This window comes from Ambystoma mexicanum, chromosome 2p (assembly GCF_040938575.1).
Source record: "Ambystoma mexicanum isolate Mex_15411 chromosome 2p, UKY_AmexF1_1, whole genome shotgun sequence".
NCBI lineage: Eukaryota > Metazoa > Chordata > Amphibia > Caudata > Ambystomatidae > Ambystoma > Ambystoma mexicanum.
In genome coordinates, this window is record NC_090923.1 from 275,534,654 (window position 1) to 275,560,996 (window position 26,343).

General features: G+C 43.3%; 1 protein-coding gene and 1 long non-coding RNA gene across 2 annotated transcripts in view; one reads left to right on the top strand and one right to left on the bottom strand.

Moving 5' to 3' along the window:
- Window positions 1-26,343, bottom strand: part of LOC138566371 (inter-alpha-trypsin inhibitor heavy chain H3-like) — a 669,737-nt gene that overhangs the window by 535,634 nt on the left and 107,760 nt on the right. Inside the window, exon 3 of the mRNA XM_069643540.1 lies at window positions 3,412-3,432. Within this exon, the coding sequence (XP_069499641.1) occupies window positions 3,412-3,432 (21 nt within the window). The remainder of the gene's footprint in view (window positions 1-3,411; window positions 3,433-26,343) is intronic.
- Window positions 4,432-5,255, top strand: LOC138565870 (uncharacterized). The gene is made up of 3 exons (XR_011301672.1): window positions 4,432-4,474; window positions 4,733-4,898; window positions 4,991-5,255. It is a non-coding gene; the product is annotated as an uncharacterized lncRNA (long non-coding RNA).

The following is a 26,343-nucleotide window of genomic DNA, read 5'->3' on the forward strand; positions in this document are numbered from 1 at the left end:
AGTCACTTTTAACAACATATATTGAACAAGTGATAAGGTTCTTATACATGAGATTTATTTTATTTTTTGCAATGTGTTTCTTTTCTCCTTTTCTTTGATATGAATTTGAGTAGCCCGGATTTGAAAAAGGCACAGTGTATACGCCGAAACACGTGTCATCCAAGAGGGGCTAAAAACAAACTAATCAGACAAATAAAATTTCTACTTGAAAAACAACGGCTGTTTCAAATTTGTTACATATTCATCTTGGCGCAAAGGAGTGCAGGCACAAGTGTACCTTTTGTTCAAAGCAATTAGCTTCTTAAAACACCTGGTTATTCAAAACCCTTGATACTGAGAAACCATTTCACTGGGTATCATAGAATTTTCTCAGATATTCTTATCTTGCATAGCACTGACCTTTATTTTTTCACTATTTTTTATCTTCAACTATCCCTCCGCAAATACCTCCCTTCTCAAGCTCTTTGCTCTTCTACTTCTAACTCCCTCAGGGTCAGTCGTTTTTCAAAGAAACTTGCGGGGGGTAAATCTCTGTCTTCGGCTGGGGCCTTCCTTTGGCACAGCCTCTCTTCCACCTTGAAACTTGAGGAGAATCATCTCCGGTTCCGGAAGCACCTCAAGACCTTCCCTCTTTGCTTCTACCTTTGCCCCTCTTCTCCACTGATGATCTTTCTCTCTTGGCACTGTGCACCTGACCACCCTCTGCCTTTGGGCCCAGGTACCTGCTCACCCTGCCACCCCCCTGCACTGCCTCCGGAACACCCCTTGCGCTGGGGTCTGTATCTGTACCCAAACAGTAACCCACCCACTCTCTTCTGCACTGTACCCTATCTGCTTAATGTAGCACTTGCCACTTGCTGGATGCACTACCACTGTTTTATCGGCTTTACTTATTTATTTATTCTACTTATTTATTCTACTTATTTATTTATTCTGTTCTCTCCTCTGTTCCGCACTTTGCACCCCTCCCCCTTACATGCACTTCCCCCTTTTCCCTCTCCCATGCACTTGCACGTTCTCGCTGTCATTGGGCCTAGTAAGATTGTTGTTTGGGTCTATATGGGTGCATGCTTGAGTTGGGGGTGAGGGTCATGGGGCATAGTGTTTGGTTGGGGTGGGAGCTATGGGGCATAGTGTTTGGTTGGGGGTGGGGGCCATGGGGCATAGTTTTTGGTTGGGGGTGAGGGGGCCATGGGGCATAGTGTTTGGTTGGGGGTGAGGGGGCCATGGGGCTTAGTGTTTGGTTGGGGGTGAGGGGGCCATAGGGCATAGTGTTTGGTCGGGGGTGAGGGGGCCATGGGGCATAGTGTTTGGTTGGGGTGAGCGGGCCATGGGGCATAGTGTTTGGTTGGGGGTGGGAGCCATGGGGCATAGTGTTGCACTCCAAGAGTGAACCCAATAATAAAGCTAAAACAGGCAGAGTTAGGAGATGTACATCCTTTACTTTTTGAGGAAACCTGACTCAACCAAGGCTATACTCCTCTTGGGCAACCCAAACAGCAAACTATACAGTCCAAAATAACGGAATGTCCAATAAAGGGTCAATAAAATATATACAATTTAATTAAACAGACGATATACAATAACTACATTTTCCATTGTTATAATTTATTTCTATTTATAGTACAAAATGTAAGTTTGAAATACAAATACAAATCGTTACCCCTCAAAAACATTCTTTTTCCATGTGTTTAAAACAAATTGGGGGTTGAAAAAGCCTCCTGCCACGCCATGCCTACCGCCACTCCTACCGCCCCACCCACATTTACTTTTCGGCCCACTATAGCCATCATGTAAGGTACTTTTGGCCCTCTGTCAAAATCAGTTGTGCACCCCTGCTTTAGAACCTTCATTGTTAAGTCTTCGAAACAATTATCTGATTATGGACTTTCTTATTAATGGAATAACTACAAACATTTAAGCCTGCGCTCTTGATATTATTTTATATGTATCTAATACCGGGATACAGCAAAACAAATAGGTGATGGCTACAAAGATTAGAATTAATCTTAAAACTCTGGCAATTGCTTGGGGTAATTGTCCAGGTCATTGTTCTTCGACTGCCACGTCATTACAGAAAGGGGAAAAACCATATGCAAATCAGGCTTGGGTCCTCCCCCAAAGGTGCAATGCAGCTCGAACTGCTAGGCCACATCCCTCATGTCCAAGACCACAAACACCTGCAGTCATGTTTCGGCCTTAAGGCCAAAACCTGTATGCGGTTGATTGTGTTTCTGTGTACGTGATGCGCACTGCTACTTTATGTGTACCACGCACCTTAACAAGTACATTAATTGCTTCATGAATAACCACATTTGTCAATTCCCCACTGGAATTTGAAGTGCTATGGCTTTGTTTTTTACTGTGGATATTTGTGAAGCGTTTACTGCAGTGCAAAGAAATGCCCTGCTGCAAAAAACATTCTTTCAAGGCATGCTTGCATAAAGTCAATGTTTGCCCTGTGAATTGAAAGGATATGTGTTATTGAAGAAGACACTTTTTGCCATGGTGTTAATTGCCATTAGTCTGGTTCTGCAATGTTGTCCTTAGTTTTCTCTCTGGTTTTGCAAGCTCATGTGAGCTCCAAGTGCCAGATTAAAGGAATTGTGAACCAGTGCAAAGGCACATTTGCACCGCATTAGGGCGAGGGCAAAGTTGCCCTAGTACAACAAACATTGGGGCCATATTAGAATACATTTGCACTCTTATAAGTGCAATTTGTCGTGGTATAAGCGTGTGTTTTGCACTAGCGCCAAAAAATCCCCTTGCAAAATACATGCACTTTCAATGCATTTTTGCACCAGAGCAAAGTTTGCAGTAGTGCTAATACGGTGTAACTTTTCCCATTGCAGGGGCAACGTTTCTGTAAAGGTTCGCATTGTGAAATGTCAATAAAGCATGTGATCAAGTTATGTGTGGCACCGGTTGCAGGTGACACACGTCAAGTGTGCGATTTGGCTGGTGAGATGCTAGAACGTTTTACTAGAAAAATCCTGCATTTTACGGTGGAGCGAAAATCAGCCTCCTGGAGATCAATCGATAACTGACAAATCATTTAGAATCCCTGGAGCAAGTCGTCACTCGTGTATCGTTCCTAATGATAAGAAATGGATACAAATATCAGGACTTACAACTCCGACTTGCAGCAACTTCGACACTTGTATTGCAAGTTAAATGATTGAAACGTTTCTCGCTCATCCAATCACCGCAACCACAGTTCATGCTTTGTACATGTGACATCTCTCTTCCAGCCATGGAGGGGGAAAAAGTCAGCTAGTGCGGCCGCTAGAAAAACTACAACTCAAGCTGAAGAGCTGACATTACATTGCAATTACACATTCATTTGCATTTCCTAAATCAATGAAAGCAAAATCGAAACAGGCGATTAGTGGAAGATGAAATGTAACGTACCGCTCTGCCGATTCTCCTTTTCTGGAATAAAATGAAAAAAGGAGCATAAGTGAGAGAGGCAAATACAGCATAACTCATTCAGTGATATTAGCGCATTAATGGGTTTCTGTGTATCCTTATTGTATTGCGTTATCATCCTCCCTAACTTTCCACAAGCTGAAGTCACAGTATCACTGCCTGTCCATATCATACAATGTGCAAAGTGGTAGGTTTGGGCATACATATATCAGGATAGTCTATGTCCTAGCACAGAGGCTTCTTATTATGAAGTTCACTTTTATTAAAATTCACAAGAAACATTTTTAAAACTCTCCACTTTCTTTTGTTTTTTGTTGTTGCCATAAACCCGAATCTATATCCTCACTGCGCCGCCAATAACTGTGCCGAAGAAAATGTCAACGCCAATTACAGTGCAGCGATCAGATAGATCACTTTTCCCCATGCAATACCCCAACCCTCACCCCACTTACTTTTACCGCGGCGCACTTCCGTGTGCGCCGCCGACTCCCTTGTACCCCTGTGGTGTCAGATCCTCCGACTTACGTGGGGCGGTGCTGAAGCCGCAGTGTCCTGTTTAAAAAAACATCTTTTTCGTGTCCCCTTCTTACCGTAATGGTAAGCGGGGGACACCCTGCAACCTCCGACTCCCATTGTTGTGACCAAGGAGAGATGGGGATACCCCTGCAACCCCTTCTCCACTTGGCGCAGTCATGGGATTACAGGCTCTACACACACTTTTTTGAATTAGACAGGGTTAGGGGCACCCGACCGACACTTCGGTTGTGAGCCCCACCCCCTGTTACCATCAATGGCATCATACTCAGCACTTACACCACATACAGATAAGACCCACTGGGCACCCAAGTGACAACACACTCTTGAATCTGCAATACCGTAGCGGCAGCATGGGACGTTACCATAGCAATGGTCCCACACTAAGATGTTTGCCTTGCGACATACCGCGCATGCGCGGGCGTCACTCGGCAACAGCAGGATATACAAACTCAGCAGCGTCTACGAGTCAGTTTCACTACTGCAGACGATCGGACGGAGCCAACAGCAAGTGAGCTCTTTCCCCTCTATGCGAGTAGGATCTCTGTGCATCAATGTTTTATATACCCAGTACTTTCCATAACACTGGGCCCCAACAGTATGTGGGGGGTCCTTAAGGTATTATAGCATTTAATGTCCATTAAGAAGCACGAGCCCTGAATAAACATGCATCTATGTTCTCGCATGGGGCGCCAGTAACACGGCAGCACCCAATTGGAGCACACTAGGGACTGCGCCACGTTCTAAAAATAACCTACTTTTCTTTCAGGTGATTGGCGGAACGACCACGTTCGCTCTTTCTCTCGCCCATGGCTATATGCTATGCACTGCCACTCTACCTAAAACGGGCAGCCTGCCTACTTTTTCAACCCTGACTAGCAATTTTGGATCAATAGACCTTGGAGTTGTTCACATGCACTGGCCAAGACCCCAAGGTTAGTGATATTTTGGGATTAACCTCTAATAGCATATTAAGGTAAACATGTACTACTGTATTACTAAGAGATCCCTCAACCTTTATTTTTAGGTGTTAGAACAGTGACGGCATTGAAAACAGAATTGAATTTCATAAGGAACAATAGGCACTAGGCCCTGAAGACGGATCCTATCCGAAACGCGTCGGCATACACACAACACCCTGAGGAGCCTATTGGGATTAGATTTCAGACTTTTAATACTTTTGGGAATGTGATTTACATCTGTGTGACAATAACACAATTCTGTACCTTACCACTGCATTTTAAGTGGATTATGTATTAATTCTGTACTGAGAAATCGTTATGTCAATGTAGTATTAGAATTGACGTTCCTTTTTTTTACATTTTACCTTTTGTTTTTTTAACACTAAAAAATGAAAAAGGAAATATAATTAGTGTGGTGTCTGTTATTTGGTAGTAGACACCGTCACATCCTTACAGCTCATTGCAAATAATTGCTTGAAACTAAATGATTATTTACAGGCATGTTGAATGTGAGTACTCTGTTTATGCAACATTATTAGCTAATATGGGATTCGTATCCCTATAAGAGTGTGCCAGTGGGTCTCCTGTTAGCAATTAACAGGTTCTGTTCCTTGCAGTCATGGGATTTAGCATACTCTAAAATGCCAACATCACAGTAAAAGCGCAGTCAGCATTTTAGAGTCACAGTTTTGGTATATTTCCCATAAACCCTACTCAATCCCCGCCCCCATGTTACCCCAGTGCAGTGTACATAGTGCTCAATGTAAATCACGTCGCTCCAGCCCTCTGCCTCTTCTCATGCTACTCCCACAATGCAAGAAAAGATAAGTATTGGAATAACGCATATCTTTTTAGATTGTTATCTCTAGACATCTTATTCCTTTAATAGTTTCCTGCCAGCCATCTTGTTGGAGGTGTGAGGTGATTTAACCATCAAGACACAGTTACTGAAAATGTATTCTAAACAAAATAACAATGTGTTTCATTTTCAGATTAAAAAGGTCATGTTTTGTGGATGGCTTTCACTCCAGTTTATGGCTCACAAGGGAATACTGGTAGCTTATGCAGTGTTCCTTGATCTTTGAAGAAAGGACCTTGGCCTCCTCTGTACATGTGGTCAGGATTGCATGACTGGTTTGCAATAGGTACACAGGTAGCTGGGAGTACAGCTGGGTGAAATTGGTAACTTCCGTTCCTCCAGCAACATAAGCAAAAACTTTATGATTTTGATATGTTTTGGCCCATTCTGCCAATGTGACACCCCGCGTATCAAATAGAGCTGCTTAAAGTTTCTCATGCTGTGGCGCGAACCCAGCTTGAATTGAAGCTAGCTGTGCAAAGTTTCTTCTGCTGCTGCGTGAACCTAACAAGAATAAAAAACAAGCCACGCAAAGTTTCTCATAGCGCTGCTTGAACCTAGCACAGATCAAAAATTGCTGTATGAAGTTCTTGCATTAGGAAGTACCGGCATGGTGGGAAAAGTGGCACTGTGCATCATATGTGGCACAGTAAGAGGTAAGATAGGGAATGACAAAGGCAACTATGAGGGATAGTGATCTCAGTGTATGACAGGGAGTACAATCAAAGACAAGGATGCACAAACTTTGTTCTTTATTTCAGAGGGATGAAAAAGCTCCCGGTGAGATTAACAAATCAACATGCATAATTCCACTTCAGTGAAATGCACAACCTTCCCTTCATGCAATGCACAAATCACATACTTACAACAAGTTAACACAATGATCTTGATAATCTCCCTATATAGAGATGCATACGTCCCTCTCAGTGAGATATATAGGTTCCCAAATATAGACACAAACTCTCTATTATTGAGATGCACATGTTCCAAATTGAAACATGCATTGCACCCTATGGCACATTGCTGTCTTTCTTACTGATTGCTACCTTTCTTTATTCTCCCTGGTACAACAAGAAGAGAGGTGGATAAGGCCTCACAATGAGTTCCCTATCCCCTTTCAACCAAGTGACTTTCTCTCGTGCTCGTTTTAACACACTGCCGACCAACCCCTTGCACTCTAACCCCAAAATAGCTGAATGATCAACAATTTTCCGGAGTCACTCAAGTCTGTCTTGCTCATTCCCACGAATGCCCCCATAAATCGCATGGGAGACAGCTACCAAAACATCTTATACCCACCAAGTCAACTCAACGTTCTTCTTTCTGATCACTCCCTGGCTGTCCTCCACCACATACATTGGGCCTCATTCCGAATTGGGCGCAAAGGGATTACCGGCACCAGTAAGGACACCGGTGCCGGTAATCCCTTTGCACCCTATTCCGAGATCCCTTACCGGGTCCATCCTTTAACGCCTGGTTTTACCAGGCGTTGTGGACAGGATCCGTTAAGGGACTTCGGAGGTAATAACGGTACCGCAATTTGCCGTTATTAGCGCCTTCTCCATTCCCATTGAGCCCAATGGGGGCTCAAATGGGAATGGGGAATGGATTTTTCAATGGGGACTTACCGGTCCCGCAAAGGTCGGACTAGACCGGTAAGTCCCCATTGAACCAGGGCGGACTTGGTACCGGTATGGGAGGCAGTCATGGCGCTAATAGCACCATGACTACCTCCATACTCGGAATGAGGCCCATTGTCTTTCTTTCAGGTATCCTTACAGTTTCTATCCTCACTATTCATAATTTACCATCTGAAGAATTTCTGCTTGTCGTCATAGTCTTTTGTACTCCTCATTCCTCCCCGCCTCTTCTATTACCAAATGAAAGTTCAAACCTGACCCCCTCACTCGATACTTGGCCAGGAACACATCATCCCTTCTTACTCCATCGCCACCCTAGACCTCCTACATTGAACAATCCTTTTTATGATTTTAAACAAGCTCCCGTCCACTCACTCAAGAACCGCCACTAAGTTTGCAACTTGATTCCTGCCTGCCCCAATCTGTAGCCACAGATTACTCTAGAGGGCTGCAACTTAATATCACCATGTGATACAAATATGCAGATTATTCAAATCCACTCTCTTCCACTCCTCAGCACCTACAAGGAGACCGTCTCTACAATCACCAAGGCTTTGAATGATGCAAGGTCCACCAACTCCACCTACCTCATCTTTAGTTTTTTTATTTTTTTTTTATTTGCATTTATGTGCTCAAACAGCCCAGAAGCATTGTGGCACTGTTACATGAAGTCTGCTTAGTTACAGGTAGGTGTACATATTTACAGCTTAAGAAGACAGTTAAAATAACAAAGAGATCCCATTCATGGAACCTAACCCCATGTTGCAGGGCAGCTATGACACAGATATGCAAGAGTCAATCAAAGTGGCACATTCATGGAGCCTAACCCCATGTTGCAGGGCGGCTACGACACAGAGATGCAACAGTCAATTAATGGGGCACATTTGTGGAGTCTAACCCCATGTTTCAGGGCAGCTACGACACAGAGATGAAAGTCAATTAAAGGGGCACATTTGTAGAGTCTAACCACATGTTGCAAGGCGACAAGAATCTTCTCTTCCTTCTGCCCTCACCCCCTTAAATTCTCTGCTAACCTCCAATCCATGCTGGCTCCTCCAGCCTCCAATCTTTCTGCTCATCTGTTTTTCTTCTCAAAGAAGTAGTCCAAAACTGAAGAAATACATGACAATCTTTTCTAATATTTGTAAGACTACTCTGGGGAAAAATTAAGTAAACTGGTCTCGTATAGTTCCCACCTGCCATTTGTTGTTGGACTTGTTGCGTGTTATTCCATAAAGAAAAGAGGGAGGCGTTGTTTGTGGAGAAGTGGGAGAGGAAGATGAAAAGCATGTGGTGTTGATGGGAGCCGATCGGAAGAACCCAGGTCCTGTATGCCTGCATAACTTTATGGGCTTGGCGGGGACACTTGTGGATAATGTATTCATAAGGAAGAGTCCAAGACTTGAGAGGATAAAAGGTGCTTTAGGTAATGCTACCTTTTCATGTGGTGGGGTAGAATATGACAAAAGAGGGGAGATTATTCATAGCTGCATAATGTCCATGTATATCAACTAGGGTGATAAGAGATATTGGTAAGTTGAGGGTAGTAGACACACAGGGAACAATGGCGCGATTAGCCATTGGGAATGCAGCAGTGTGCCCAACTATTGAAGTGACTATACGTTTTTTTGTTTTTAGCCAAGATAATCACAACTTGAAAATCAGAGGAAATCACAGTAAAATGTCCTTTACGATTTCTCTGCTTAATGCAAAAATGAATAAATCACGCTATATCAAACTTCACTCATCATATTTGTTTTCAACCTTCCTTCAACCTACCTGATGCAACTTTCTACCCTTCAGCTAGGAGAATTCTAGTTATGGGTGTATGTTTAGGGATTGCACATTTGGAACCCATAAAGACGTCGAATGGGTTGTAGATTAAGGGCCAAAGGCCTTGTTCAACAGAATCAGAGGCAAGAGGTGTCAAATGTGTTTATCTAGTTTTTTCTACATATGTCCCTTACATTTTACAGAAGCTTGAGTTCAATTTAGTCAGGAAAACTTGGGAATCCATAAAAAGAAATGTTGGCTCGCTGCTGTGACTGACATGCATTAAAATGACTCTGCTTGGGGCAAAGTTGACATTTTATTTATCAGGGTTTTCCATGTTGACCTGCACCCTATGAGACCTCTCTGAAGTCTGCAGTTTGAGGGAGGTCCTTGAACGGTTAACATAAAATGTTTCCAATCTGTTGTCAAAACAACAGAAACAAATGTGTCAAAGATCAATTGATTATACCTACTTCCTTCTCAATCCATGCCTCTTAATATGCCATGCTCTGATCCACTCCCTTCTTTGTAAATGTGCAGTGCCTTCAAAACAGTATTTTGTCAATATATGCAGGGTCGGATTGGCCCCTCGGCCTTTCGGCCCATGGCGAAATCGTCCCTGGGGAGTGGGGGCCGGTTTCTGGCCATGCCTGGGCTGGTTTGGAAGAATTTCCAAAAAGCCTTTCATCCTTCTTAGGTCGACAAATGAGTACCACCACAGGTTGGGTGATATTGTATGCATATTTCTTCTATAAAAAAAAAAGATCTTAAGCGTAAGTGCTATACAATAACATTATCATTTGGCCTTGGACGTCTGCTTGTATTCACAGTAAATTAGTATACTTAGGGACAATGCTATTTGATGCCACTTCCTGTTTTGTCAAGGGGTGAAAGGTTGTGTTTCATCGCTTCCCGGGATGCACTGTGGGGTCAAAGGACATCACTTCTGGTGATGTCATCAGAGGTCAAGGGTCGTGAGGCGAGGGGTTGGCCACTTTTGAGGCGAGGGGTGGGTCACTTTTTTTTGGGTGACCGGGCCTATTTCTTGTCCCAGTCCGACCCTGAATATAGGTTTACTTTTTCAATTTTGCGTTTATTGATATGAAAAGAGAATATTAATGTTTGCTCCATGAATCAGCCCCAAGACTTTTGAAAGCTTCAAGAATAACACATTGGGGTATATTTTCAAGGTGTTTATCTAAACATTTGGGATTAACCAATCATTTGCATGTGTGTTCTCGTATCCACTACCATAAAATAACAATGCATCCAAATGCTGTGGTATCTTGAAACCTGAGCACAACATGTTAATCCTCTGTCAATATCAATCATGTATTGTCTTTCAGAAACACCAATTCAGAATCTATTTGTATTATCTGATGAAGGCTTCATAATAGTCTGTGCTATGTTGTTTTGTGTGTACAGGGATGCAAAGTTCTCACTATTTTAGATTGCCTAAATCCTTTCATTAAAGAATCACTGCTATGAAGCTGGTTCAGCACAATCAAAACGTGATGGTAGCATTTCAAATCCGGAATCTGTCCTCTGCTGCAAAAACAAAAGTTTAAGTTATATGATAGGTTAATTAAAATGCACATAATGTACCTGGAGAACGCAGGGATCAAACTCGTGTTATTCCGTGTTGTCTTGTTTCCAAGGCGAGCCCATGTTGCCCCTGTGCTATCTTCCCGAGACAAGTGATTCTAATTTGATGGAGCCTGTCCATTTTAAACGCAAGCACAACTTGCCAAATCTTACAAAATCCTTTGATTCAATTTCAGGACAAAAGCAGAATCCAAGCTTGTTAAGATAATTCCTCTTATTTGATTTCGAGAAAAAGCATTGCTAAAATGTCAGGCACGTGTCTGTTTGCAAATGGAATAAATGGAATAAAACATTACTTAATGCACGTTCGCATCACTTCATTGCTTCTTAAATGTGTTAGCATTGCATACTGACTACCTGGACTGGCTTGAAGTCAACTTGAAACTATCTAGACTTTTCGTCTCTGGCCAGACGATAATCGGTTTCTGCTTCCATCTTCGCCACAGCCCATCTTCTTTTCCCTGCCAGAAGTCAGGATTCATAAGATTTTATCTTCATAACATGTGACTTGTCAGAACCACCCTCGATTTGTATACACTTTTCTTGAATATTATATATGATGCACTTGCTGGTCAGGTTGTTTATGATTTTTATGCTTTGTCATTGAGCTATAATCCAACATGTTTTAAAACAGAATAGCAAGTAGCACCAGGCTTGGTTTTTAAAACAACAAATATGGGCCTCATGACAAGTTGGGTTGTATTCCGGTGGTAAATCCACTTGAATACCAGCCAACGGAATTGCCGTTACCGCCACTTGGTCTGGCGGATTTATCGCCAAATTACAAGCGGTGGTGGCAGTGTTAGCCCCCATTAATTTGGAGGCAATAAGACTCCATGGAGGAATTTGGCAGGTCACTTTGCAAAAGGGTGCCATTTCGGTGCCACTCAACAGCTGTGACATGCCCAAAGATCTTGCTCTAATCCACTAGGCACACATGTACAAGGAAGAAATGAACACCCGCACCAGGAGTTTGAAGACCTCGTTAAAAGGATGGGTTGTCTTAAAAGGCAAAACGTATGCCTACATATCGATGAAACTGCAACCAGTCAGTATTAAACACTGAATTATACCATTGCACCTTTGCTCCAAAGTTGAAGTAGAAATCCTGGCATTGGGGGAAGCAGACATCACTGTGAAGGTACAAAGACCAACTCTGTGAGTATCACCCATTGTAATAACACTGAATCCAAAACAGCTAGACCAAGTGTGCCTATGGGTCGTCATGCACCTCCCAAACAAGGCCACGAGGCGTGAGCACTACCTAACACCAACCCTTCTAATATCATGTTTTGAAAAAATGACTATCAATAAAGTGCGGTCAGGTGATGTATGGAGAATTGCAAGGCACGAGACACGGGTTCTTATATATCAATGTGACAAAATAACTTTTTTCATTCGTTTTTAGCTCTGAGAAAGAGCGAAGGCATCGAAATTATATTGAGCCTCAAAACAAATTAAATTGCGTGTGATCAGTCACCAAGCACAAACCAAGATTTTGATTTGTTTTTGATTGGAGACCGTCCCAGTATTAGGGAAGGCATAGTCACACAAGCAATTCTTAAGAAGGTAGCTATCTATTGCACTTTATCTGTATTGTATATGTATGATGAATTTTAATGTGTCAATTTATTAGGGATTAATGGTTGTTTTTTACTTTTCTATTTTTTAATTAAAAATGTTTAATTCTTGAATGAGTTCTTCCTAGATAGACGTTATTTTGTCACGTTGGTACTTTAGAACGTGACACATGCGTTGTTTGTCTCCATCACTGCAATTCTCCATACATCACCTGACCCCACTTTATTCATAGTTATATTTAGGTTCTGGGTTAGGGTCAGGTCCACACGTTCAAGTGTACTGGTGTGTCCCGGAGGTCCCTCCAAATATGTCGGGTTAAAGAAATGACACCATTCTTAAACGAAATGTGTGTATTGAGTTCAACCTGCCGTTGACATGCCAGAATGCTCAATGTTGGTGGAAACGTCGTGTGGCACTGATAAAAGGTAGAACACGTGCAACAGGAAGCTTGGCCATCAGGATTACATTTCTTTTTTAAATATATTTAGTTTAAAGCGCAGTCCTAGCTCGAAGATTATTATGCACACCAAGGCCATGTTCCAATATTCATAGGCATCAAGGCAACGCCATCCGTTACTATAACCAGCATGCTCAGCTTCCGCTTCAAGGCCAGATTTCATGGGGGGGGGGAGATGCCTGTGTCTGTGTCTATCCTTGTGGGGACTTGGGTGTGTAAAAATGCACACGCTGTGGGGACTTGATTTCACTGTGGTGACCTAAACCCAAGTCCCCACATGGGAATGTGTTCCAAATGACTTAAAATGGGCTAAAATATATGTGCCCATTTTTACAACGTTTGAAAAAATGGGCTTGTGGGGACCTGTGTTTATTTTGTGTGTGGATTTATATTTCTCAGCTCTGCCCCCTTAGGCTGGATTTGGTATTGCAGCCATCGACACACGGACAAGAATTTAAACACACTTCATAAATCTGATGCCCTACATGCTTAGGCAGCAGGCAGCAGCTTCTGGGAACCATGTACACAAAATTGTGTTTTAATGGCCTAAACCCTTTCCTTGTGTTTAAATGGAAAATAAATGAAATAAAGGTGGGTATTTTGTATGTTTACAGACTTTTATTAAAAATATCAATACTTAACAGAAGTATTTCCATATTGCACAACACATTTCCAGATTCAATTTAAGCACCGGCTTCTTTTGTAACAAACCAATCAAAATGTGACTTTACTTTGTTATGTTTCTGTGAATATGTTGAAGTCCCCACAGAGGTGGTGCGTGATTATATCAAATTCCACACTGTGAAGATCTTACACGTATTGTGTGCAATGATGCCATCTTGCCTTTAGTATGATATGTGAATTAGTTGAATGTTAGCTTGACATTTTTTTAAGGTTTGATGTTTATTTGATACCAATTGGATCTCATTACAAGTTCAGTGGTAAGGGAAAAAGTGGCAGTAATGGAATTGCCGCCCCTTTACCTATCTGCTAATATAATGGTTATTGAAAATGGATGCTAATTCCTCTTAACCCTGTAGATACTAGCACCAGAGGAATAAACATTGAAAACCAGAAATAATTCCCACAGGGCGAAATCCACTGGAGAAATTAGTGCCGGAAACCAAAGAGAGTAGCTAATTGAACCAAAAACAAAAAGGTGAAGGTAAAAGCATTCAGGTGATGGAAATGAAGCCACAGGGCACCCATTTGGCCATGAAAGGGTATGTGAGGCCCATACCTCCTCCAAAGACATTTCCCAACACTTTGCAGCCACTACATGCAGCCACCAGTCCTAGCAAACCTCAGGCTCAAAGACTTCCTGCTGGCTGTAAATTGAGCTGAAGAGGCACACACAGTTGCATCACAGAGTAAAACCAGCGCAAATTTAGAGGAGACACCTTGCAAGGGCAGCACCAATTCCTTGGGTTAGGCAATCTCCCTGAGCACTACCTGATGAACAGCTGATAACAATTTAGCGCCTTAACAGAGAGACATTAGCTGAGCTACTCTCCCTGATAAAGGCACATCTACAAAGAATGATTAACACAAGAACAGCCATCCCGCCATTGCTGAATCTTTTGTCACTGCTGTACATTTTCACAACAGGCACATTTCAGCACATTATGAGCATGCAGCATGGCATGTTGCAGTCCATGTTTTCAATTGTACTTTCCCAGGTTTTGGACACTGTAGAGGAGCAGCCGAATGCCTCTGCAGGAAGTCCCGCCCTCCTACTGCCTGTATGTTGGAAGGCTGAAAATGCACCATGTTTGACACCAATAGTTGTGACCATACCGCGTAGAGTATTTGAGAAAAGATACCCATTAAGAAAGCCATACCTGATGTACCCCCGTAGAGATGAAAAACTCTTGGAGGAGATTAATAATAATAATTAGGCATTTATATAGCGCTACGAACCCTCAGGTATCTGAGCGCTGCTTATTCTTACACATGGTGTGTGGTGCTCATTTATCGACCTGGAAGGATGAAAGGCTGAGTTTGGGCCCCGGCCGGGATTCGAACCTGCGTTAACAGGCTCTGCACGGATGTCAAAGCGAGCGCTCTACTTGCTGTGCCACTTGACCGGCCATTTTTGAAGGAATGTGAAGATAAAAGAAGGAGAAGCTGGTGACGTCACAAGAAGTGAGTGACACACTGAGAAGAGTGGCTGAAGAAGAGGATGTATGGCCCTTATAGAAACTGATGACGAAATAAGGAATCGCATGCACATCCTTATGCAGAAATGAAGATTGCACGCATAAAGAGCACTGCAGAAAATGCAAGCTGTTTAATACTGTACAAATGCAGCAACGCAAGTAGAACAAGCAATCTTAGAAGCTAGCTATACGTAGTGAATAGACTGCAGATGAAGCCATCTTTATATAGTGTCTGGACATCAGTGTCACAATTTTAGTAAGTTCAAATCCACAGAGAAAGAAGGCTCTCGAGATATGTGTGTTTTGCAGCAAATAATTAGCTGGAGATTACAGACTTGAAGAGTGAAGCTGTTAGGCCTGATGTCAAAGCTAAAGCAGCCAAGAACTGGTTATCTATCCATGAAGAACAGAAACCGTGAGATGTTGAATCATCTCGAGTCATGGTGCAAAGAAGGAACACCATGAGTTCCAAGTTTATTAAAGACAATGAAATGCTGCAAAACAGGCCGCAATACGGTCTCTTGTCACGTGAGCCAAGGATGGAAGTAGTAGTTGGCCATGCAGACCAGAACTGTGTGCCTGTACTCACTTTTATTCCCAAGAGAAGAGAATCTCCTGCAAGACCAAGTTCAAAGGCAGTCTGCATGGCAGAAGGCATGGGCGATGAGAGATGAGGGGCTAATGGGGTGGGAAGCTAAAGTCATGCCCACCTCCCGGCACCTGGGAATTAGCTTATGTGCTGCTAAGGAGCCAAATGTTCAAGACATGGTACAAGCGTGCCAACTAGTAATAGAGGGCCCTATAACGAAGGGCCGTATAGTTTAAGAGCCAATAGTATTCTGCGTACTTAATAAGTATTGAAGATGACTTGCACTAGGGGTGGGCATAAGTTGTCCACCTGACTATAGAGACCCAATCAAAACCAGTTCCTATATAGAAAGTATACTTCAATGTTCCCCTTGACCCAACCACAACACCCCATAGGTTTCTCTTATTTGCCACATAGTATGACATTACTTATGATGGATTTTCAGTACTTATTTGTTCACGCTCTCAATGCAAATCATGTATAAATACATTTGTCTGTTGATGTCCATTGTAACTCCCTGTTTTAGACAATTGATATTAAAACAGTCGCATGAGAGTTTTTGCCAACTTCCTGAGTCGGTCTGATTATTTGGTGTAAGAGTTATTCTGCATCTCTGCCATGCAGGATATGTTACTGATTAAGGACCTTAAGTTCAACACTCTCATGCAGTATGCAACCGAGCACATCTCCCTGCCCACCACCGATGCACAGGTAAAGGCAACAAATGCACAGTTGTTTAGGACATCCCACTTCCCCAACATCATTGCAGCACTGGTGACATTGGTGGCACCCAAAGAATTGGAAGAGGTGTACCGTAACGTGAAACCGCAACATTCTCTTAACACACAGGTCACCTGTGATGCAGAGCTCAATGTGACCCATTGCTATGCCAGCTACTCCAGGTTCTACCCATGATGTCATGCTCTTGTGCAACAGTACACTACCAGTATATATGGCGACCCAACAAGGCCAACATACCTGGATCCTGCGTAAATGCAATCAACATCAAACACATATTCAGGGTTCACAAGTGCAAAGGGTTGGACCGATGAGGGGGTGGAGTTTAACTTATGTGATTGTAATGTAATGCATGCCCTATCACAGCCCTGTGCTAGGACCTGCCCTGTGACCAAGCACATAAGAAGCTCTAGCCCACCGGACAAAGACCTGCAGGATAACATCTGGGCATGAAAGGAATGCAAAGAGCCAAGCAAACAATGTCTGAACTACAAGTATAAGAAAACTATACCTAGACAGGAGACTGCACAGTTTTCTCCTTTTAATAAAATTAAGTATAAATCAAATGCAGTCTTTTGTCCTTTGTATATGCAAAATGTTTATTTTAAGCTATTTTAAGGCATAACTACACTATTTGATCTATTATTCATTATTTTAGTGAACAGAATACTTCAACATGACAGTTTATTGATTGGCTGCGGGTAAAATAATCAAGTCTTTCCTGGCCGTTTTTTAAATCAGTAGTTACTTTAGCTGCCTGCCTTTTAGTACAGGTGATGTTATAATGAATTGTAACATACATAACTGTTTTCTTTGCCTACTACCTTACAATGTAGAATGTTTCCCTGTAATACATTAATGGGCTGATTCTCAAAGAATCAGATATCACAAAATAGCTCTGGAGATGCAATATCTTTTACAGGACTTATTCACAAAGGTGACTTGCACATTTCATAGGCATTGTACTCTACTGCAAACGGTGAACTAGTCAATTCTTTGAGTATATAGCGTTAGCACTAATATACTGAGAAGTTCTGAGCACCAACGTGGCTGCCGGTAGTGCAACTCACTATGACGGATGTTAAATGGCATAACGAACGTAGAAAATTCCCAAAAACAAAAAAACAAATTCCCATCACTGCATGAGGCATAGAAACACCAGTGAGAAAGCAACAGTTCACACTGCAAGTGCCTTGTTTAGAAGTGTCAGATATGTGTACATTGTCCAGCCCTTTGAGCCTGTCTCAAACAAGATATGGGTGGAGATGTGGATTTTCCTTGTATTGAAAAGTGTGTACTATTTGTGAATACAAATGTGCTTCCCTTGGCTGAGAAACCGCCCCACTAATCACCAAACATATGCAATTCTGCTACATTATTCAGAGGGGACCAGCCTGATATAGAAGTCCCCACAGAGATGGTGCCCTATGATATTTAAACTCCCACATGGGTGGTGTGTGATAAAGTTGACATGGATGGTGTGTGATAAAGTTAAAGTCCCCACAGAAGTGGTGGTTGTTGATGTTGAAGTCCCCACTGGGATAGTGTGTGATGATCTTAAACTCTTCCAGAGATGGTGCATGACAATATAGAGATTTCCGCAGATATGGGGGTCATTATTTATTTATTGGACATTTGTATGGCGCCTATACACAAGTGTTTCCAGGTGCCACAAGACAATATGGGGGCCTGGGGGTACATGGGAATCATGAAAGTAGAACAAAAATTGTTATATTGGTCTTGTGACAATCCTACCGTTCACGTGCTTGAAAAGGTGGTAAGTGCATGGGGGGAGGGGATAGAGGGAGAAGTGCAGGATGGGCCAAAACAGCAAGTGCCACAGGGAAAGGGAGGATGAATGCGGTGGACAGGGAGAGCCAGGTTTGGCTAGTCTGGGAAAGGGAGACCAAGGGCAACTGCTGGCAAAGGCTGCTGAGGGGACTGGAAGGGGTTAGTCTGGCCCCTGTATGACTCTGATGGGACCAGGCCTCAGTCGCAGCAGAAAAGGGAGAGTTAGCACAGGAGGGGCAGAGGGAAAGAAGAGGAGAAAAGGAAAGTCTTGAGAAGTTTCCAGAACTTAAGAAGATCCGGCTCAAGTCTGAGAGAAGGAATGAGGATGTTCCAGAGGGAGGAGTCAGCCTAAGTAAGGGATCTACCTCCCACTCTCTGCTTGGGGAAATGTTTGACCTGCAGAGAGTTGGAGCCAGAGGATCAAAGGACTCTGGCCGGGAGGTATTTGGGATGGAAAGCTGGATATAAAGAGGTTCCAGGCTCCAGACAGCCTTGTGTATGATGCAAAGAGTCTTGAATTTGATCATTGCAGTCACCAGGAGCCAGTGGAGAGATTTTAGGGCTGGAGAAATGTGGTCCTTAACGCTAAGGATAAGTCTTACAGTCCGATTCTGGATTAGTTGAAGGGGGTGAAGGGAGGAAAGATACAGAGGCTGTTGCTGTATTCTAGACTAGAGAGAACCAGGGCTCTGGAAACGTTGAGCTTCTAGGGGAAGGCAAGGAAAGGTAGAATGGCCCTGAGAAGGTGGAGCTGAATGTTGGACTTCTTGGCAAGGTCCATGATGTATAGAGAGAGAGAGGAGTAAAAGATGATCCCAAGGTTTTTTGGCTCACAGGTGGGTGAGGGGAGGGGACCCAAGTAGTCATGCCAGAGAATGGGAGGGAAACAAGGAGCAGGCATCCCGATGAGAAGGATCTCTGTTTTGCTGGCATTAAGGCAGAGGTAATTGGCAGAGCACCATGCCCGAATAGCAGTTAGGCAGTCCGGTATGAAGGAGGAGGAGGAAGAGGATGGCAGCTTGAAAGGGAGCTGTGTGTCTTCTGTATACCACTGGAAATGAGGGGAGAAAGAGGAGATCAGGTGGGCCATGGTGATCGGATAGAGCCCAGAGGGATTCCATAGGTAGAGAGTATGGTGAGAGAGAGAAAAGGACCCATTTGTACTTGGGAAGGTCTGTTTGAAAGGAAGGTGGTAAGTTACGCCAGTGCCCTGTCTGTGATGCCAAAGGTATCATGGACAAGGTTTAGGAGGATGGAATGGTTGACTGTGTCAAAGGCAGAAGAAAGTTTAAGTAGGGTCAGAACAGAGGGGAGTGTTAAGAGTCCAAGTTAGAGAGTAGGTCTTTATGTTGAAGCCGCCATAAATATGAGGTGTCAAGATATGGAGGTTCCCACAAACATGGCATAGGATCACAATGTCCCAACGTTGATAGTGTCTGATGGGTTGGAAGGCTCCACTAGTCTGTTGTGTGAGGATTTTGAAGGCTCTATAGGGATGCTACATGATGATATTGAAGTTCACAAAGATTAGGAATATCATTATATTGAAGCCTGTGAGGATTCCAAGGGTGTTCTCACTTCTTTCCCCAATATATCCTCCTCCCAGGTGGTCAAGGAAAGGCCATTGCTTTTGGATCATGACCCTGTGGGTTGGATATGCGAGGGAGAATCACCTGGGTGGAGGAGACCGGGGGAGTGGAGATGATGCACCCATGGGTGAGACATGGTATCTCCCCATTTCTCTTTTCCAGTGAACCTAAAATCCCCCAGGTCTTTGTAGGTTACTGTTGGTCCCTTTCCTATCTTTCCCATACATCATTTCCCTGTAGACATCATTCAGGTACTGGGAGGAGGCAGTGACACCACACATCCTCTTTATAATGACTCTTACATACACAGACATCACTTTGGTACCAAGACGAGGAAGAAGCATCAAACACATAAGAAAGACTGTTAGTTTGACACTTAGCGGTCTAGTCTTTTGGCATTGCATTTAATGCCTGGTACTTTAAATCCAGGATGCGATGGCACGAGAGGGACTTCCGTTTCCCTGTGGGAACAAGGCGGGAAATGAGAGGAGAAGCAGAGACCAGGAGAGGCAGGAAATGGAGGAGCGGAAACTAGACAGAAGCCAGGTCGAGACTTGCGAGCAAGCCGGGAGAAATGGAACCGACATCGTGGGAAGCTGCAGAGATGCCAGGAGCTGAGAGAAGCTCAATGAGCATTTGCAGCTGCAGGATCGCAAGGGCAGTGCTTACCAGTGCTCCAGGCAAGGCAGCAGGGTGAAGCGAGTTCCTTCGAGAAGGTGCCCAAAGCCAAAGGAGGTTCTCCAGCGCCATACAGAAGCTGACGGCTTACAACTGTAAACCGGTGAGTCTGCCCGGAAGGCAGGGAAATCCCAGGTGGGTGTCGATGCACATCAGAAGCTGGAAGGTTTGAAACAGAGGACCAAGAACTGTTAAAGGGGGCATTATTAAAAGCTGAGTTACCAACTAATGGAATTAATGGTTGTAATGAACATTTTCAAGAAGTGAACAGGCAAAGAGGCATTGCCAATACTTGTGAGCATTTTACAAAGAAGCAAGTTATTATTGAAAGGAATGAATGGTTGTAATGAACATTGTCAAGAGGCAAACAAGCATTGGCAAAAATCAAGAAAGAATCAAGAAGCCACTTTTGAGTTGAATCAAAGACGATATATGTGAACTGAAATTAAGGAATTGAACTGTATAACTTTGTGAAAGGTGACTAAACCAGAAGAGCTGTGGAGTTGTGTTTTTCAACTTTGAGAGATCTGGAAGATTGTTTAATTTGAGAGCCTTCAGGGACTTGAAAGCATGGGGACCGAACCTGTAATTGATAACGTGAACTACTTGAACTTTGGGGAAGTAAAACCCTGTTAGCATCCAAGAGCTGGAAGAAGCGCTGAACATTTATTTGAACCATTTTTTCATTTGATGCTGACATACCTACACATTCTATACAGTTAGATGTGAGGGCAAGTATAGGTTTTGACACAGGCAGACATTTGCTTTGGACTTCCTGACACAGACTATCATAAGTTTTATTTTGGTAGGAAAAGCCTTTTCCAATCCCAAATTCTTGTTAATAAAAGTTTGTATCCCGAAACTTTACTCAGGGCCCAATTCTCAACTGGGTCTTAAGTATCGAAAAGGCTGTTAAAAGCATTAATGACCTTTTCGGTACTTAGTACCTATTCTGAAGGTGGCACATTCTTCCAAAGTTGGTATGAATGCACCACTTTTGGAATATATGCGGCAGTTGCTAGGATGGGTGGGAAACCAACCTAGCAACCGCCACATTCCTTACCTGCCACTTAAGAAGGGTATTGTTGTAGCACTGCTCTCCTTTTAAATGTGCTCTAAAGTGGCACACATACAGTACCATTTTGGTACCAGTATTGTGGAGAAGTGCCACAAAAAGCCTTGTGGCAGTGCAGGTGGGTGGTCAAACCAGTAAAGTAAGCAGCTTCAACGTTGTATCCTGCTTACTTCTTATTGGTATATATGAAAGTGTTCATATGGATGGTGATATAGGAGTGATGAGGTTGAGTTTCCCATGCAGTGCTATATATTGACTTTGGAAGGGTGATAAACCCTCCTCATGGATTTCCTGTGCAGATATTGATGTGTCCAAAGCAATTCTTTATAATGGTGTGGAATTCCCTTCCGTGTGGTCGTTGGTTAGAGTCAAAATTCATACCTCGATTGTATGTCTGATAATACTGTCTAGTGAAAGATCCAATTTAAGCAGACAAAGAATGTAATTTGGTTGATATATATTGCCCAACCGGGAGGGGTGGGGGGGGGAACTGTCTGATATTATTTAAGACCAGGTCCCTAAAGGGATGGTCTGAGGTGACATGTAGTCTGCAAGTGTATATTATATTTTTGAAGCTCCCTCTGGAATATTTTCAGAATGTTTGTTTTTTAGCTATTTTAGAGCATAACTGTACACTATTTGACATATTATTCATTATTTTAGTGCACACAATACTTCAATATTATAGTTTATTGTTTGCCTGTAGGTACAATAAACATGTCATAGTGACTTTCTTTCCTGGCAGTTTTTGAAGTCAAGAGTTGCTTTAATTGCCTGCTATTCAGTACTGGGGAGGTTATGATGAATTGTAGCATGTGTAACCTTTCTTTTTTGCCCGCTATCTTGCAATTTAGAATGTTTCTCTATAATACATTAATGGGCCAATTCACAAAATATTAGATATCACAAAACAGCTCAGGGGATGCAATATTTTTTACAGGCCTTATTCACAAAGGTGACTTGCATAGAGGCTGTGCTCCATTGCAAATGGTGCACTGGTCAGTTCTTTCAGTACATTAGTATTAGCACTAATTTACTGAGAAGCTCTGAGCATCAACGTGGCTGCTGGTAGTGCATTTCAAAATAATGGGTGTTAAATGGCATACCGTAGAGAATTCCCCAAAAAACAAAAAACACATTTCCATTACTGTATGAGAGATAGAAACAGTAGTGGGACAGCAACAGTTCACATTGCAAATGCCTTGTTTAGACCGGGCAGATATGTATGCATTGCACAGCTCTTTAAGCCTGTCTCAAAAAAGCTATGGGTGGAGATGTGGATTTTCTTTGCATTGAAAAGTGTGTACTGTTTGTGAATACAATTGTGCTTTCTTTGGTGAAGAAACCACCCCACTAATCACCAAACATGTGCAATTATGCTACATTATTCAGAGGGGACCAGACTGACATACAAGTCCCCACAGAGATGGTGCCCTATGATATTTAAGTTCCTGAATGTACGGTGTGTGATAATGTTGAAGTCCCCACAGTAGTGGTGTGTGTTGATGTTGAAGTCCCCACTGGGATGGTGTGTGATTATACTGAAGTCCCCACTGGGATGGTGTGTGATGATTCTGAAATCCAAAAAGGCATGGTGTGTGATGATGCTCTCAGCAACAGTAGTAGTAGAAGTAATAGATGTCAATGGTGAATTGGTGCTTGGAGCAGCAGTAGATGGAAGTAAAGTGTTTGCCTCAGATTCTGTGTTCGCTCACAAACCTTCAACAGGGTCAGAGGTGGATCGTTCATTACTATTGGAACTTGTAAGCGCACCCATTAAACTTGAACAGGCACATTCTCGTTTCTACGTGTGTGGGTCCCTCCTTCCGTGCTCCCTTCACAAGTGGGGTTGTGTATGCGTTTATCTGTAGTCGCCCCTGATAAACTGTTCGGCAAGCCAAGGATAGATGTGTAAGACACACTTACCTCTTTTTCTGCCTCGCAGTTTCTGCCACGCACAGTGCTCTCGGCTCCACTTAACTCAGCCGTAGAGCTCAGTTGTTTCAGTATCCCGAGAAGTGTGATATCTCGTCAGCAGCGGACCCTTTTCATACGATCTGATTCAATTTCGAATTCAGCAAACACTATGTTCAGTTTTGTAATGGAGGGCAGTGTCTTCACCCCGTCAGGTTCCATGTTCCCAGGGAACACAGGAAACACTCTTACATTCTGCGATGCTCCGCGTTGTGGAGTGAGTTTTTAAAGTATTTTGCTCCTCCTCCTTTCTATCTGCAGTAGTAATGACAGGAGAGACTGTAGGCCTTCTCCAAGAAGCACAATCCGCTCTGGGTAAATGCTAATTCTCCCTACACAAGAAACACTCCTGACACTTTGCCCCATGCCCTTCCTGCCTGGCCAGTCAGCATGTTGGATGTAGTAGTCTGGTGTAGGAAGATGTTGAAAACATGGGCGAAGATTGGGTAAACCGTATTTTGGTGATGAACAGGGTGTTAAGGCTGTTGTATGAGATGAGGTTAGCAATCACAGCAGCGTGAGAGACTGCTGAGCGAGCATTGATCAGTATGATGGGGCAGATGCGTTTGGTCTTTGTTTATTGGAAGTGGGACAACAATGATATTAATGAGGTTCGCTAGGACAGCTTGGTGGTGGGATAGGCTGTGGAGGGATTAGACAAATGGTGATATCTTTTTTTGAGTATTAGTAATAGCGACTGCTTTTTAGGTGAAATGCAGGATAGTGGATATGCCCCTTGGCCCTATCCGGCCTGCACAGGCACCAACAGGTGAGGTCCTTGTCTTCATTCATCCTTTGCTGAGGATGTCTAAAGAGGTCTGGTGAAATATGTGGTTGGTGGAGCAACAGAGTGGCAGGGCTTGGTCACGGGACCATCAGCCTTGCCAATGCTGTCTGCCTGGAACTGCCCTGGAGCCCTTAAGTAGCTGCTTGATGGTGCAAAACAGGTGGTGGTGGTGGGCGGAGCAACTTAGTGGTAGGTCCTGATCATGTGACCAGCAGCCTGCATAGTGATGTCTGCCTAGTCCTGGCCTAGAGCACTTAAGTAATTGCCTGGAAGGCAAGATAACTGGTGGTGGGTGGAGTAACTGAGTGGCAGGTCTTAGTCAAATGACCAACAGCCTCCTAGTGCTGCCTACCTGGAGCCCTTATGCACTTAAATGGAAATGGTGAAAACTGGTGGTGGTCAGAGCAACTGATTCACAGGGCCTGCTCATGTGACTCAGTCTTGTCAGTGCTGTCTGCATGGAGCTTGCCTGGAGCCCTTAAGTAGCTGCTGGAAGACACAAAATCTAGTAGTGGTGGGAAGGGCAAATTAGTGGTAGGCCCTGGTCACGTGACCAGCAGCCTCCTTACATCCGGCTCCCTGGAGCTGGCCAGGAGCCCTTAAATAGTTGCCTAGAACACACAAATGTTTTTGGTGGGCGGAACAAATTAGTGGCAGGGCCAGGTCACATGGCAAGCAGCCTCCTCAGTGCTGTCTGCTTAGAGATGGCCTAGAGCCCGCATTTTTCTGGAAGGCGTGAAAACTGGTGGTGGGTGGAGAAACCGAGTGGCAGGGCTTGCTCACATGACTAGCACCATCCTCAATGCTATCTGCCTTGAGCCATTAAGTAGTCAACTGAAATGCACAAAAACTAGTTGTTGGTGGAGCAGCTGAGTGGCAGGGCCTAGTCACATGACCACCAGCAGCCTCAATGTTGTCTCACCAGTGAAAACATTTACCGCCACCACTGTGCCCTTCGACACGGATTACCATGTCTGAGGATCATAGTTGGAACTTTCTATATGAGAAAGCTATGTGACAACAAGCACCATAATGTTGAAGTTGATGTTATGTGAAGCGTGGATACACGTGCAAGAGCAATGCCATTCCATTTTAATAGGTCTAGTACCAGTGTTTTGATAAAGGCCAGACCTTAACTGGGTGAAGGGTCAATGCAGGGGCCTGCAAACCACTTGTTTCTTTGGAAGGCCATCTCCACTGTATTTGAAATGCATTTAAATGTCAATTTCATCTCAACACAATGGGTCTCATCACGAGTTGTGCGGTAGCCCTTTAATGCAGTGGTAACGCTATTACGCCGCATTTAAGGGTCCACACAAACACAAGTATGACATCATTTACCCCCAGCTCTAAGCTGGGGTCAATGCGTTGGATAAATGCAGATTTTCAGAGCAATTACTGCGCGGTAATACCGCTGGCAGTAATTGCACCAAAAATTCCCCATTGGGTCCAATGGGGAATGGGAATTACGGTTACCGCTCAACGGTAATACCGCCAAACAAATGGGCGGTAACGCAAATACAGTTCGGTGGTAACCCAGTCGGGATACAGCCCAACTCGAGATGAGGCCCAATGCATCGTTGTTACCTAAATGGGGAAAAAATAAACAAAATGCTTTCTGACACAAACGGCATGCAATTTTCATTTTAAAAGATTATTGTGGAATATGGCTAAGGAGATGGCCATAAGATGCACGGACATTAAATTACTGTTTGCAAGAACAAAAGCAATTTCAGCTATTTATGGCCAATCTTCAATTGAAATGTTGCACACTTTGAGATTCCCAATTATGCATTTTTGTTTCTAGTTTTACAATTGAAGTATTTTAAGGCATATGCCAGTTACAACACAACTATTTTTCGGTTGTTATATTCAATTTCCTCATGTCTACCATTAATAATGTGGAATAAACATGTGCACACTCTCGGCTGTATATCTTGGAGCGAGCAGATGCAATATTTCTAAAGGACTTCCATCATGAGAACCTGGCATGTCCTAGAGATAAGTGACATGGAAAGGAGATACTGTTAGCATCTGAAGTCTTACACATGCTGCTTTCAACAAAAGGCCTATTTCTGTACGTGATCGGATAATGTAGTCAACCAGATTAGATCAGAACAATA